Genomic DNA, 14786 nt, shown 5'->3' with positions numbered 1-14786 from the left:
CTACTGAGGATATTTTTTTCTAATGCTTTTGGGCTGTCTCAGCCCTGCAAGGCCTTTTACCCTCCACAGTTACCTTTCCTTCATGCTCTTACTGATGAGACGAATTCGAGAATTAAAAGACAAATTCTTTTGTTGGAAAATGCCCCAGTTAAATTTCTTTCTCTAATCTATTCTTGTGCTTTCTTAAAACTGAGAACTCCAAAGATGAAGACTGTAATAAGCAATTTATTTATTGAAATATGTTACACAAATTGAAAGACCAGGTTGCCATTGTGGCCGTTATTTTGTTACCAGTAGTTGAGGTGATTGGATGCTGGCTAGACTTGGGTAGGCTTTTTAGGCAGCAAAGGCTGGAGGATGGAATTTATCTCCTTTGCTTCTCCTGGGCATGAGTCTGATAGAGAAAGTACTTCAGGAAGAGGGACAATAACTGGTCCAGTGACTGGTTTGGTCAAGTCTGGTTTGTCTACTTGAGTCTTTTCTCCATCAAGACAGGGCATAGATCCTACAGCCTCAGGTGGAGCTGACTTTCCATATTTATGTTCATTTTGACTTTCTGGTAGGTTTTGGAAAGAGATGTCCTCAGTTGAAGGGGGTAGTCCACTGTTTTTTCTAGGTGTGGGGAGAAAGGATTGGTTTCTGAAGGGAAAGCTTGTTGATGATTCTGGCTGGATTTTCCAGGTGTGTGATTAGCTTGCTGTTTCTCCTCTTCAGTGGCAGGAGCCTAAACAGGCAATAAGCATTACCTTTATTGAAGCTATTCCAAATTCTTTCAGATATGAAGAAGGTCACCTTCACACTAAGGATCTGCTGCAATTCCAGTCTGCAAAGACCAGCTGCAGAACAGAAGCTCAAAGGATAGACAGACGGAACTACTTCTTACGTCAGTGGAGATGGATGCATGAAACTTGGGTAACTACACAGTTATTGCTCTTTGCATTCCCTTTGTTATTTACAATTTCTTTGTAGAGCATTCTGAACACATTCTGTATGATTGACTCTACTTAATCTATTGCCTTTTACCCACCTAGCAAGTCTATTTTATCACAAGAGAGATTTCTTCCTGATTTGGCCTTATCACTTTCTTGAAGCCCATATCTTTGTGAATAAGAAAACTTAAAAATGGCTGGGCTTTCAAGAGTTCAATTCTTGTTTTGTAAAGGAGTACTACTCTTGCAATATTAAGATTAGATTAAGAAATACCTGCAGACTGTAGATTTCCCAGGATATTGTGACAAACCGTTCATGTTCCAAGTGACTGTTTACTACAGAGCCTTTGCAGAAACCTATTTGCTGGAAGAAGAAAATGCAAGCTTTTTTTCACATTGTAGCACTCATACTTAGCTCCTATCTTGTAAAATAAGTGATTATGAAAGGCTGAATAGTTATAGATTTTACATGTATTTGTAGGGATAAGCAGCTTGGGCAAACTTTTATTTTGGGATTGGCAAGCTTACAAAGGCAGGCAGCATTTTGAAAAAGGCTTTATGTTTGCAAAGGAGGGTTAGGTAACTTGATAGTAAAAATAAGCTGGCCGCTTAAGGTCCAACTACAACAGCACACTTAAGTTCTGCTGCAGCAGAATATCCCCATACAGGCAAGTTGTGTAATAGAACATAATACCATTTTTCAGGCAAAAACAATTTCACACCATACTAGTGAAAGAAGCCACGAAAAAATGTTGTTTCTAATAGTTGTGTTTTTACTGGGCTGTAGGTAACATGGCTTGGATCTCAGTTAAGATGGGGCTTGAAATGTTATCTCTTGGCAGAATGCCCATTTAGTATTTCAGTTTCTCTTATAATTATTTCCTTAGTTCCTAAATGTTTTCCTTAGCTGACCTGATTGTAGTATGAATATACTCTTTATGCGTCGTTTGGGATTTATTGTCTATGTCTGTCTACTTGGAAGAAATCCTTAAGAATTATTCAGTTTTGTAAGGCGACGGCTATCCCACCTTCTTCTGGATGGTATTTTTTTCTGTTTTCTTTGTTCATGGACTTCTAGGTAAGAATTCAGAACTTTTACTGAAATGTTTTCTCTATTCTAAAGCGGTTTGTACAGTTGCAAGACAGTATAGAGCTACAACCCATAAAAAGATACCTGTGGGCTTTGATTCTTGTCTGCAAAGAGCCAAAGGGATAGGCTAAGTATTCACTGAGGAACCATAGTATCTGAAAAATAGGTGTTTATACAAGGAAAAGTACTTACAGCTAGTTCCGATGAAAGTGGCTTGCACTTGGAGATGTCAGCAACCGTGTCATTTTTGGAGCAGGATGTCTCCTGAACTAAAAAGTCTAAAAAATATGCAGTACCAACAACCCACTGTTAATGAGAGAACAGTGGCAATTAGATGTTGTGCATGTGTCAGGAAGAAAGAAGAATCCTACAGACCTTGAAATAGATGTAAAACTCCTGCTAAGTGTGGAAGGAACAGGTTGTACTTGGGGCACCACAGTTAGTTGTATTACAGGAGAATGATTTTTTGCCAGTGCTGCTTTATTGCCTGGGGGTTTTTTTACTTCTTATATATGCACAATCTTAGTAACTCATGGATTAGCTATAGTTGAAATGAGTTTGAGTTTTGTAATAAGTTAGCATCCACATAGAACTACATATCCAAAGACCCTCTTCAGTGCCTTGTTGATCATTTCTGGCTGCTTTAATGAACAGGATTGCTTTTTCTATTTCTGAAATGCACGTACCTCAGGGTTGGAAAATTGGAGCGATTAAATACTGTATTGTAGTTATATCTAACAGTTTGAGACAAAGAGCGAAAACCACTTTGTTATCTATACATAATGAATTTTAGAGAGACTGGATATTACTGTGGTAAACAAACAGGATTTAGCCAGGAGATCATTAACTCTCTGTTAGTCTAAAATTAGTTTTAAACGATGTTTAAACTCATTCAGTGAATTACAGGAAGGGATGAATGTGCTTTATTAAATTGTTTCTATTAGGCAGTCACTAATTCATGGTGGTGGTAGGAGAAAGAGCTCACAGTGAAGCTTTCCTAAACTTTGGAACACAAATCTGTGTCTTGAGTTTTGTTTAAGCCCTTCTTTTTGCAAAGAATGGAGTCAAAGTCTTGGATCAATGCAGATCCTCATTTCCCAGGAGAATTCTGCATAGAAGTATTCTTTGTACTGTGCAGATACAAATTCTAAACAATCTGTAAGACATAACAAATCATATAAAGTATAACAGGTGGATCCATACTTCTTGAGGGCTAAAGCAAGTCAGATGAGCCTTGGCTTACCTACGTTGAAGCTCTTGTGACATTGAGGACAGAGAAATAATGAGTTTGTTCGCTCTCCTCAATGAACTTGGCAAGGCTTTGATCAGCAGCCTCCAAATGCTTGGGCTCAGTTGGACAGTCATCAGCTGGGCAGTCAGGACATACTGTCCAAATATATCTGGGTGGAATGTTTTATTAAAACAAAACAATGTCATTAGAGAAAGCATAACCATAAGAGCATGTTGATAGTGTAGGTCCCTGTAAATACATCTATGCTCCCAACCCTACCCACTTGTCCTCCAGTCCCCTGGAATAACAATATGTGGCTTGATTCACTCAATGATCTTGAATCTTTATGAATTTGCAGACCCATAAAAATGCTGCAGTGGAGGCAGAGACACTGCAGAAAAAAGCTCAACCTACTGACAGTGGGCTTGCTGTTTTTACTTGCCTTTCACAAACCCATAAAAATGCTTTTTGGACCAGAGGGTAAAAGCCCATGTAGAGGCTCTGCTGGGTTTCCCAGAGGTGAAAACAGTTATTGCTGCACTGTTTTGAGCTGCAGGACCACTCTGGCCTTATGATCACTGACTTGAGAAAATTAGGGCAGCTGAAAGCTAATGGAGATGCCGTGGTGCCATAATTAGAATTAAAATTTGAAGTAATGCTATAAGGCAAACAGTGCTTTTCCAGTCCTCTTTCAACGTGTGTTAAATAAAGACATATCTGGTTGTAAAATGCACTCATAAGTGTTCAGATGAGCAATATTTCTTGCCTGATTAATGTAGATAATTGCTTTGCATTGACCAGAAATCCAAAACAATATAAACATTTAGAAACAATTAATATTGCACCCTTTGCACTGATCATCTAGTACCTAGACAGTGAGTGGTTCATTTTCTCCTTGCAGTCATGAAATTCTTTTCAAGAAAAAAGTTGTGTTAATACTCAAATGGCAATGAAGCACATTTCTAAGTATCTTCTTTAGAAAAAAAAGGCCAGATCTTCCCCGGGTATAATTCTGAGCTATACAGGTGCAGTGCTTGTCTGCAGGATGGCCTACACAAGGCCACTCTTCTGGCAGCTAAGGAGTGCCCAAGTGTCACAGAGTGCTTTCCCTGGCCAGGCCCCCGCACTTGGAGCTGCGTCTATGTGTAGAACCCAGAGAGCTTAAACCTGGAGATCAGCTCAGAGTGTCTGGATCCAGTCACCCGTCTTCCACCTTCCCTCATCTCCCTATGTCCATAGTAAGGAAGGAGAGTGGTAGGAAAGACCCTAAATCAGTTTTGTGGCACAGTAAGATCACCCTTGCACACAAAGAAACTCTGACTTTATGGCAGAAAAAAATACTGGCCTATTAATATCGATGGTGCCTTTATGTTTAAAAGTTGAATGTATATTCTCTGAGTGCTTCTTAAATATTGCCACATGTATGATCAAGGCCTCTGGGACATACATTTCTTGACTTCACAGAAGCCATATCGACCATATGTGCTTTGCACCCTTTTCGTGCTGAAAGCACTGTAAGTGGAAGTGAGCAGAATTCTTTTTATTTTTTCCAGTTTTTCATTTAAAAATGAAAACTGATTGACCTAAGAACTAGCCCAGGACAATTTAATCATAACTTCTTTTTTTTCCACGTGAAGCTTCTTTCTCGTCATTCTTCATTTTATAAAGGTTTTCTTTTCACTTGTTCAGAATCGTTTTGGTCACCTGTAGCAACAGTCTTGGATCACTTTCTGTCTTTGCAGCTTATCTTGCTGAGCTTTCCTTTTTCTCCTCTTTCAGTGCAATTTTTGCAAAGTTGTCAGAATAAAAGTGGAATTAAACTAAACCAAAAATTGCATGTTATATAAAAGTGAGTTTCTTTTATTCCCTTCTTGACAGCCTGTCTTTAAAATAAACTCTTATAGGGTTGCTATAAAAAGTAAACCATTTATTCTAAATAGTGTCCTAGCATGGCTATTCAGTTATGTCTGCTTATTAGCTCTGGTCAAAAACTTTCTTTTAATTTTCATTTTTAAAAATAAATCTTACCAGTCTAGAAACTGATTAGAAAGTACAGAGGAAAACTGTGGACCTTAAAAAATGGGTTTTGATTTCTCCTAAGCTCTGCTGCCTACTAAAAATGCATGTGTAGGGATTTTGCTTTCATCAGTAGTACCTGAGTAACTTGTCATACCTGAGATTAAATAAGAAAATAAAATCCTTACAGTTGTATGAGCAAATCTGGCTGTACAGTTCTTCCACAACTTTTTGCTGAGTACATGGCATTCGGTATCTACTACATCCAAGATGAGACAGAAGACAGAACCAGTGATCTCCTGAAAACAGAAAAAGAAAGGGTCACATCCCAGTTTTGTATAGAACAAAGTAGGGACACATAAAAGGGAGAGAGGGAGAAACACAAAACACACAGGTGGGACACACAGGTTTCCTGAAAACTGAACATTCTGTGGGACAAATTCTCAATGGCGGCAAATCAGGTGAGATTCAGGCCCTGTTGTAACAGGCTTCGTCATGCATCTAGCCAGCTTTAATTAAAGAACAGCCTTTTAGAGTCAGTTTTATCCTTCTGATTCTGGTACCAACCAGAACCCAAGAATAAAGACTAAACATGCTGATGTTTTCATCATCAACTGCATTTTATGATTAGATTTGAAAGGTAGGTCATTTTGCCTTCAATAAGAATGAGACAATAAATACCACAAATAATGAAAAACTGCTAACATGGAACATTCCCAGTAGGCATTAGAAACAGAAATATCTTATTTCTTAGAATGGTGTCTTCTTCAAGTATGGATGCTTTGCACTTGCCATAGAGAGGCAATGACTGCGTTGATGCAGACAAATATTCTCTCAGATATCGAAAGTGCTATGAGAGACTTTGCATATCTACATGGATGTCTCTGACTCACTTAAAGCTTCAGTCCAGTGCTTGAGTTCTGAGCCTGTGTTTAAGTCCAAAAACCTTTATTCACTTCACTGCAGCACAGGTGCACAAAGCAGTTCGGGCTCAATTTTTGGGCAAACCTCTTTCCATGCGACAGGGACAGGGAAAGACTAAAAGTACAGCTCCATATATCTAGTGATTACATCATGTGGTACAGAAAGATGAGATGCTGCATGGTGCAGCTCCTGGTTCTGCTTCCACTGTAGATATGGGTAAGCACCTTTCCAGGACATTTATCAAGGATACAGCTTAGTAGAATCATATTTTATTTTCTGTAGTGGAAAGCTGGAAAGAGAGCAGCTGTCATTTATACATCCTAAAGAACTTAGATGTGAGTGTTAGCTGCATGTTTAGACTGAGATTATGTCTTTGCTGAAGAGGGAGAAAAAACAAAACTGAATGAGAGCAGTATTCATTCATTCCTAGTTGATTTCACTGGTTTATGGAGAAAACACTTTATGGGGCAAGAGTCTTGTAGAAGTCTGGGGCCAGTATCTGTACAATTTTGGCTTCGGTTTTGATTTCTGTTTAACAGTGACTAAAGACCAGTCAACAGGGCATCTAAATGCTGGAGTACTGCTGGCTTTTTTGTTTTTATACTGCTTGGAAAAACACTAAGAGGTATCTGTTCTTGAGTTCTGAGGAGACTGAGTGATACAAACTATTCTGGTCACACAGTATAGAGATCTCTGGAAAGAGACTGGGATGGTGATTTTATGTGAGCTCTACCATATATACTTGTAAATGTAATACTAAAGCCTTTAAATATAAAAGAACAAAATAAATAGAAAATAAATATAAAGAATGAGTAAATTGTTTTGTTAGCTTTGTCTCTAAGCTATATTCTTACATATGCAACTTATCATGCTTTATACCGTTTTTTGTATTTTCATATCCTCTTTTTTCCCTAAGTGTTCTACAAAGTAATCTGGTAATGCCTTGCACTGAGCTCTCAGAGTTTGCCTACACTAATCCTGAGGTTTAATTATAAGTGTCGTTTTGAAGGTCATGAAAGGATCAAAAGATATTTTGACAAAGAGCGAAGCTGAGGTGCAGCAGCACTGTGTACCGTGGCATGGCAGTATCCCCCCACCTGGCTGCATAGATCCTTCTATGGAAGGAACTAATCGTAATTGCCTGTTTACATACAAGGTACCTAAATACCATGATGATATGTCTCCTTAATATGATAGCTAATATAGGTTAAATCAGTAAACAGAAAGTAAGACTGGTCAAAGAGTAAATGCCATTTGCTGAAAATGTGTTTTTTCAGTAATGCAGCATTTAGTACAAGCTTGTAACTTCAAATATATCCTCTATGAGAAAAAAAAATCACTAAGACTATCCTGCATGAAGAAGTAATAGCCAAGAAAAATGTGTCTCTTTAAGGAGTCCTGAAGTTGGGACTGGTGACTTGAGCTTTCAAGTTGGTTGTTCAGGTATTCTGGAGGCAAAAGCACACACCTATCTCATTAAAGAAATGTTCTTATAATCAAACGTGTTTGATGTTAGATGGGTTTACTCGGCTGAATCATGAAGACCAGTTGTAAAGCTTGATGATCTTGGAAATACTAAATGCAACCAGGGAGGACCAAACTGTATTTCCTATTGCCTGTAGCTCTCTTGTATAATATCAGCTCTAATATGCAGATGAGGTTATTATAAAATCGATAAATCTTTTTGTCTACCTGCTTCTGCATGTATCATCCTCCACTGGGGAAAGGATAATTTGGGGTTTATTCAGAGCTCAGCAGATCTCTGAAGGTTTCATCATCCTTATTTTAATTTTCATTAAAAGACCGTTATGCAAAGGCCTTTTGATATCTGCTTAGTATTGAATAAAAACTTCTATCTTTTCTGCATTGCCAAAAAGATCCCTTCCTCAGTGCTGCTGATGCTAGGATTGCCACTGCAATGCATGCTGGAGAGCCTGGGAGCCCGAAGAGATGCGGCAGCAGCGCAGCATTGCCTTTGTGGCAGGGTGACCTGGTGCAAGGGGAAGAAATGAAATATTTTGGTGTGTTTTGTAATTTGGTTAAGTGCCTGTCAGTGAAGTTAATCGTGAGTATCTTGTGTGAAAGAAAGGCTCTGTCCTACTTGCATGTAAGTTAATAGCAGATGGCTCATTAGTTTCAATTAGAGCAAAACTGAACCACAGTTTGCTTAAGGGCAGATTTGAATTTGAAGTAACTTTGAAAATGTTTTTATCCGGAGTATCGGTTAAAAAAATGGGAGGAAGGACCACTGAGTGATAAAAAAAAAAAGATTTCTTTATTTTTTTAAGGGGAATAGAAGCTTGTATAAGGTTGTTACTATCCATGAACATCCCTAACATAGCTGACTGCTACTTATGTACTCAGTCCCAGCAGCAGCAAAAATGTGACAAAGGGCTTAGATTGTCTAGTTTGTTATTGCAGTGTCTTGAAACACCTTATTTACAGGATAAGCGTATTAGATGCAAAAAATAAGAATAAAAGTAAATTAAACCCCCAAATGAACAAAGTATGCCCTAAGGCAGTAAGTTAAGTCTCTAGGGAATTAAGTGACAGACCAAATCACGAACAACAACCAAAATTCTCCTGTGCTGAGATATACTTGGCACAGGTAAAGGGAGAAGCAGGGAGATGTATGAAGTGGTTTACAGCATGTCTGCACCCACCATGCTGCACTCTAGGGTGGTCATAGGGGTGCTCTAATTCTTGTCAGTAGGAAATAGCCCCAGGACGGGGGGCTAAGTACCTAACTCCATCACTGGTGATGTGGGTTCTGGGCCAGCTCAGAGGCATCCCGTGTGGAAAAAATTCTGAAGAGACCTCATCCAGTTGCTTAGTGGGCACATTCTGTCACCTGAGCAAAGCAATATAGAGAACATCATAGTGCAAAACACAGCAAAGTGTGCATCTTTAGTTGTGAGATCTCAGATTGCTGGAGGCCACGGCATGTCTGCAGAAACGATGTCCTTATGAGAGCAGCAGGAAGTAGTGTCATATCCTTGCCAGTACAGATCTTTAAACATCTGGCAATGAGCCTGGTTTTCTTTAAGCATTCAGAAATCAGCCTTTCGGGTGAGGTTATGGGCAGTGAGCAAGCACGGCAGGGAATGTTAGTAGCATGCTTCCACAGTGCCTTATGTGTTGTGGGCCTTGTGCACTCATTTCAGGTTGTCCCTGGCTAGCACCAGTAGATTCAGCTATTGTAACACGAAATAGTAATAAATTAAGCACACATAGGGAAATAAGATACTTGAGGATATGAGAGTGATATTCCATAGGTATTTCCAGTGTAATTTTTGCACTTGATCTGGTTTCAGGTTTCTTCTGGAGAATGAGTCATCATTTAGAGATCTGTGAAGGAATTCCCTGATCCCAAGCTGGATGTGTTTACACCTGTTAGTCCTTACATCTTTTGTGCAAAATGCACGATGACTTAATAGACTTTGCACTCCAACTGCTCAAGGCAGAGGGAGGAAGGTGTAAAATGAAATTAAATCAGAGTAGTGGTGTTTCATACTAAATTTGAACTGATGCCTGGAGCTATTCCAGGGGCAGGCAGCAGAGAATCGTGACTGAGATTTGCTCTCTAATTGCCCACAGTGGTGATGAAACTGTTTCTAGTCATCTGTGCATAAAGTTGACATGGCCTCTCGAGTCCTGTGAATGTAACTTTACATTTGCCTTTTGAAATATTTCTTAGTTCAAATAGATATTGCTAAGGAATAGTGATAGACACAGGGCTCTTCATGGGAGAAACAGATACAGAACAAGCAGGTAACTTACCTGAGGATGTTCTCGGACACTGAGAATTTGGTAGAGACTGAGTATGTAGCCCTCTTTTCGGTCAGCATTGATCTGGCGAAGAGCCAGATCTGCAGCCTCCTCTACTGCAGTGTCATCACAGGCGGGGGAAAGCAATGCAGTCGGTGTTTCTCTGGCAGGAGGAGAGGCAGCCCAGGAGCAAAGCGCCTGTGTGCCAAAGAGCATTGAAACAAGTAAAACCATTCTGCTTAGAAGACTAGTGCAGCAGATCAGAATGGTAAGTCAGTATGGAGAGGCTGACCTGCATGAAATAGCAGACTTTTGTAATGGAGCCATGTCTCTTTATAAGCTTGTGTCCCCTTTTTATTACATAGTGACCATCACCTTTAAATCTACAGCTGCAACAGCAAACACTAAGTCAATGGTTACAAGGTTTTATGAAAGTGTTGTCGCTCCCTCTGAGACCAGAGAGCGCTTTCTCTTTCTGGCTTTACATCTCCAATTCAGACTTCACAGGGCAGTTTGTATAACTTTGACCTCATTGCAAGGGACAAGAATATACACACAAAGCTGCTTTCTTAAGAAACCAGAATTGCTTAAATAAACCTACATGCAGGACAGGTCTGGCTCCAGCTCTGTTCTGTCAGTGATCCAGTTCTCCCAAATAAGACAATGACAAAGGTCTCAGTAAGTTGAATGGGAACTGGATAAGGGCCACAAGGTTGACTGATTTTACACTTTGAATTTGTTAAATGCTAACTGTAAACAAATATACTGACTCTCTGTTATATGCAGTCAGTTTGGTTGGTATAGAAAGCTCAGTTTGGATTCATACTTTGAGCATTTCTACTCAGTTGGATACCTACAGATGAATGTTAACCCTTAGCCCGGGCCAAGCCAGCAAAATGCAGTCCATGTCCAGACAAGAAGCCTGTGGATAAATGGCCTGTTCAAGCCACTAAATACTCTTAGATAACATGATAACAAGGCAATGTGAAGAATTAACGGTTTCATCATGGTGTCTGCTTTTAAGCAGAAATTTTCATTGTGTTTATTTGGGACTTAACATTCACTGTAATTGAATAAAGTGGCATAGATGTGGTAAGTTTTGTTCTCACCCCAAAGACTTCACTTCTGTTGGTGGGATGGTGCAAAATGAGCTGCTGTAAGAGATTGGAGGAAATAGACAGTAAGTGAAGCAGGGCTATCAAAATGGTCTTAGGCTATTGAAGGCTCCATTTCAGGATCTGTTCCTTCTCAATGCCTTGACTACAGTCCACTCGTCTTTCGTTGTCTAAAACTCTCAATTTATAGACACCTACCAGGTATTTGACCCCCTGCTCTGATTTCCGTGAGCCCTGAACATTTCCTTTTTCATCCCATCTTCTCCCAACTTCTGACTTTGTTCTCACTGCCACATTGTGCAAAGTACTCTGTGAATTTGCCATCATTACGTGTTGCTTCTGATGCCAAAGAGCAAGTCTTGTTTCCTTTTATCTCCTCCCATCTTAACTTTTTGGCTGCACCTGGTTTCAGCCCCTGCCTGGCAATGCCTAGCTTTATATTCCTGTGGGTTTAGAGGCAGGTACGGTTGCATATGAACTCCACTGCTAATTGTAACATGCTGCTGCGTTTTTATTGCCTGAGAACCAAACTTAGTGGTGAAGTAAGAACCACCTGAAATTATATGCTGAGAGGGGAGGGGAGAGGAAGGTGGCCTGTAAGAAAAGCTGGCCTGTAAGAAAGTTACAGACCTGTGGCTCATTACGCTCGTCTCGGTGCCAAAGGTCTGAAGGGGAGAATCTAGCAGAAAGAATTTTTTAAAGAGAGAGCGTGAAACATAAACTGGAGGGTGAACTGCTTTCTTTTGATTTCTTGTAGCCAGTGCCTTCCTCCTTATGCCTCCTCTTGCTCTTTTTTTGCCTGTAAATTATTCCTTTTGTGCTTTGAATCAAGGAAAATGTACATCCAGTTGTTTCTTTGCCAGTTCACATCACCTTGCATAGCTCTCCCAGATTTAGTCCAGACTTCTCTGTGAACTGCAGCTATTAACCCATAACTGTCTCTTGGCTGGATGATTTAGGACCTTAGTTTTCTATCTTGTTCAGTGTTACTGTCTCCCTTATATTGTATGGTCAGAATTGGCTCAAGGAAAAGAGTCCCACCTGCTTAATCTTTAGCTCCTTGGCTTCTCTAACCACTGCCACAGCCTACCCCAGTTTAGATTGTAGGAAGCCACAGGAGAATCATAGGCCTGTGGCTATAGGCCTAAGGAACAAAGGAAATTGGTCCAGCAATGTCACTATTTTAATTATTTTAGCACTACTCAGTGCTCTGCTTTCATTCCTTTTCAGCAACAAATAATACAGTCCTGATGTGACTGGAGACTGACTCTGGGAGGGAGCCATTCACTGACTCAGCTGCTCCCCCCACAGTATCACAGAGCACATGCTAAGTTGTGCAGGTTTATTTGTACCTTTGACTTATCCCCTCACTGCTGAATTTGGAGGTTGATTTGCTGGCTGAGAGACTGCACTGTGGTCACTATTGATTCTCGAGTGATTTGGTGAGTACAGATGAAAAAGGGTCATGGAAAATTCTGCCTGGAGAAACTTTAGTTTGAAATGACAGCAGTGTGCCTTGTCACTAACCTGTCAGGAACTCCATGCTGGAGGCAGGGGGGAATAGCTGTACAAATAGCTATTATCTTGAAGATCTGGAGAAGTGACAACCACCATTACTTGGGGAGGATCCCAGTGAAAGTTATTGGTTTTCTACGAAGGGGCAATTCTGCGCTATTTCATCTTGAAGGATACCAGAAGCTGGGTCACCATTTCCCTGGCCCTCATTTTCTGTCATGGGAGTTTCTGTGATCACAGCTATCTGCTGGATGACACCGAGTACCTTTAGGTTTGAGGGTTGCCCCTGTATTGAGTGAGGAAGGAAAAGTGCAAGTGAAGGACATAATTGTCTCTATTTAACACTACTGTAATGTTTAGAGGTTTTAAAATTGTATATATTGTGACTTTTTTTACTGGTGGTATAAAGAGTCTCCGCTCTTTAGCCCAGCAGTGCTCAAAGCATGTGCCTCTGGGAGACAGCAGAACCTGTCCCAGGGAATGTCCAAAGAAAGCTGGGTGGGATTATACATACAGCCAGGAAGACCTGCAACTCTTCTAAGAAGACTTTGATTGGCGGCAGAGGTAGAAGGCTCAGCTAGCAGGACAGAAGGGGCACATGGCTGCTAGAATGAGCCACCTCATGTGTCGCCAGTTGCTTTGCAAACTCAGGGTGAGGGATAATGTACGGACTGTATCCTGGAGGGAAGGGATACAAGGGATGAATGTTGAGAAACACTGCTGTAGCCATAGTACAGGAACAGCAGAAGCAGCAATGCAGACTCGCTCACATTGTTCCTTGTGCCTGGGAATGCTTCCCCTGCGGTTAAAGGATAATAACTCATTTTCTTTATCCTTACAGCACATGGCATTTCTATGGAGATGGGTGCCAGTTAGTACTGGCTGTGTTGGTGCCTCTTACAATGGGGAATTGTTATATCCCTGACTGTTCTTTGTACTCTTCCTCCCAGTGGAAAGGGAAAAAATTCTCTGTTGAGGTAGCTGACCTCAAAACATGGACACAGCTAGGAAATCAGAGCATGTCCAGCCAAAGCAGCACATGAAGTACATATGCTTTAGCAAAACAGGGTTTGAAAAAGTTGAAAAACATTGTCAGCCAGTGATGCAGACCTGACAAAACTATTCATGCTGCATTTCAGGGAAGGAGGCATTTGTATTTTATGTATTGCCGTTTGGTAGCACTTATTGCCCAGAGAATCTATTACTACATACTGAATCTGTTACTAAGGTCCAGGTGCATGAATACCGGGCCATACTGGGGGGAGACAAAGTGACTGCTTCAAAGCAGTCATGGAAAATGTATCCTTCAGAGGGCAAAATGTGTCCTTAAGAGGGCAAGTGTTGAGGAGAAAGAAGATGAGGTACAGCTACTAACTGGAATGCACAGAGCAATCTGCTTTTTTTTTCCTCCCTGTTTTAGGAAACAATGGAGTAGTTATGCCAGGTGTAGGAGAACATCTGTGAAGTGTGGATGCTGCAGATGTTCTGCTACATATCCTTGCTTTGTGTGGTTGGAAAAGGCAACAAGAAAATGCAGCATTTTTGGAGTTCAGAGACCCCCATGGGCAGGGATCCCTTTTATAAACATACTGTTTCTGCCATCAGATAGAGAATTTTCTAAACCTGGAAAACACTGTCTCTTCTATAACTTAGTGCCCACTTCATTATATACAAGACAATTTGTATGGTTTAGTTAAGGCAATTCCTACTTTTAAAAATACAAAAGCTAGGAAAACTAATTGCTCCAGGCGACTTAAAAACTCAGTCTCATGTATCTGATGTTATAGTAATGCAGATCATAATAGTAGCCATTTCGTTCAATCCTGTACTGTGTCTCGTACAGTGGGGTGGGAGGACCACCTACCTTACCACTTCAAGAAATTTCTACAGCCTAGTACTAGCACTTTTTGAATGAATGGCTGCACGCAGAACATACTGGAGTCACTGCTTTACAGAGAAGCAAAAACTCACTGAGCAGTTGACTGGCAGTAGCTGGTGCAATTGCCTGCAACACACTGCCTGCAAGAACTCAGCATATTCTTGAAACGTGAGAGCTGCTGCCTTCATGGGGAGAGCTTATCGGCAGTATGTTGCCATCATGTTAGACTATGGCTCATAGAGTCTGGGCTGATTTCCCTTTTTCTTTCCCCTCCGCACACCCGGTTGAAGCACTGGTGCAAGTGCCTACAGCTTTTCCT

The 14786-nt window shown here is 40.6% G+C and overlaps 1 protein-coding gene across 1 annotated transcript; it reads right to left on the bottom strand.

The window, feature by feature from the left end:
* Window positions 1-317: 317 nt before the first annotated feature.
* FETUB (fetuin B) lies at window positions 318-10192 on the bottom strand. The gene is given in 8 exon segments (XM_050902855.1): window positions 318-601; window positions 604-724; window positions 1204-1293; window positions 2212-2325; window positions 3263-3429; window positions 3968-4054; window positions 5454-5565; window positions 9971-10192. Coding segments are annotated over 8 exon segments (1197 nt in total).
* Between the last annotated feature and the right edge of the window lie 4594 nt (window positions 10193-14786).

The sequence above is a fragment of the Gymnogyps californianus genome, chromosome 10, assembly GCF_018139145.2.
Source record: "Gymnogyps californianus isolate 813 chromosome 10, ASM1813914v2, whole genome shotgun sequence".
Classification (NCBI taxonomy): domain Eukaryota; kingdom Metazoa; phylum Chordata; class Aves; order Accipitriformes; family Cathartidae; genus Gymnogyps; species Gymnogyps californianus.
The sequence above is the reverse complement of the archived record's forward strand: the minus strand, read 5'-3'. Positions and strand labels throughout refer to the sequence as shown.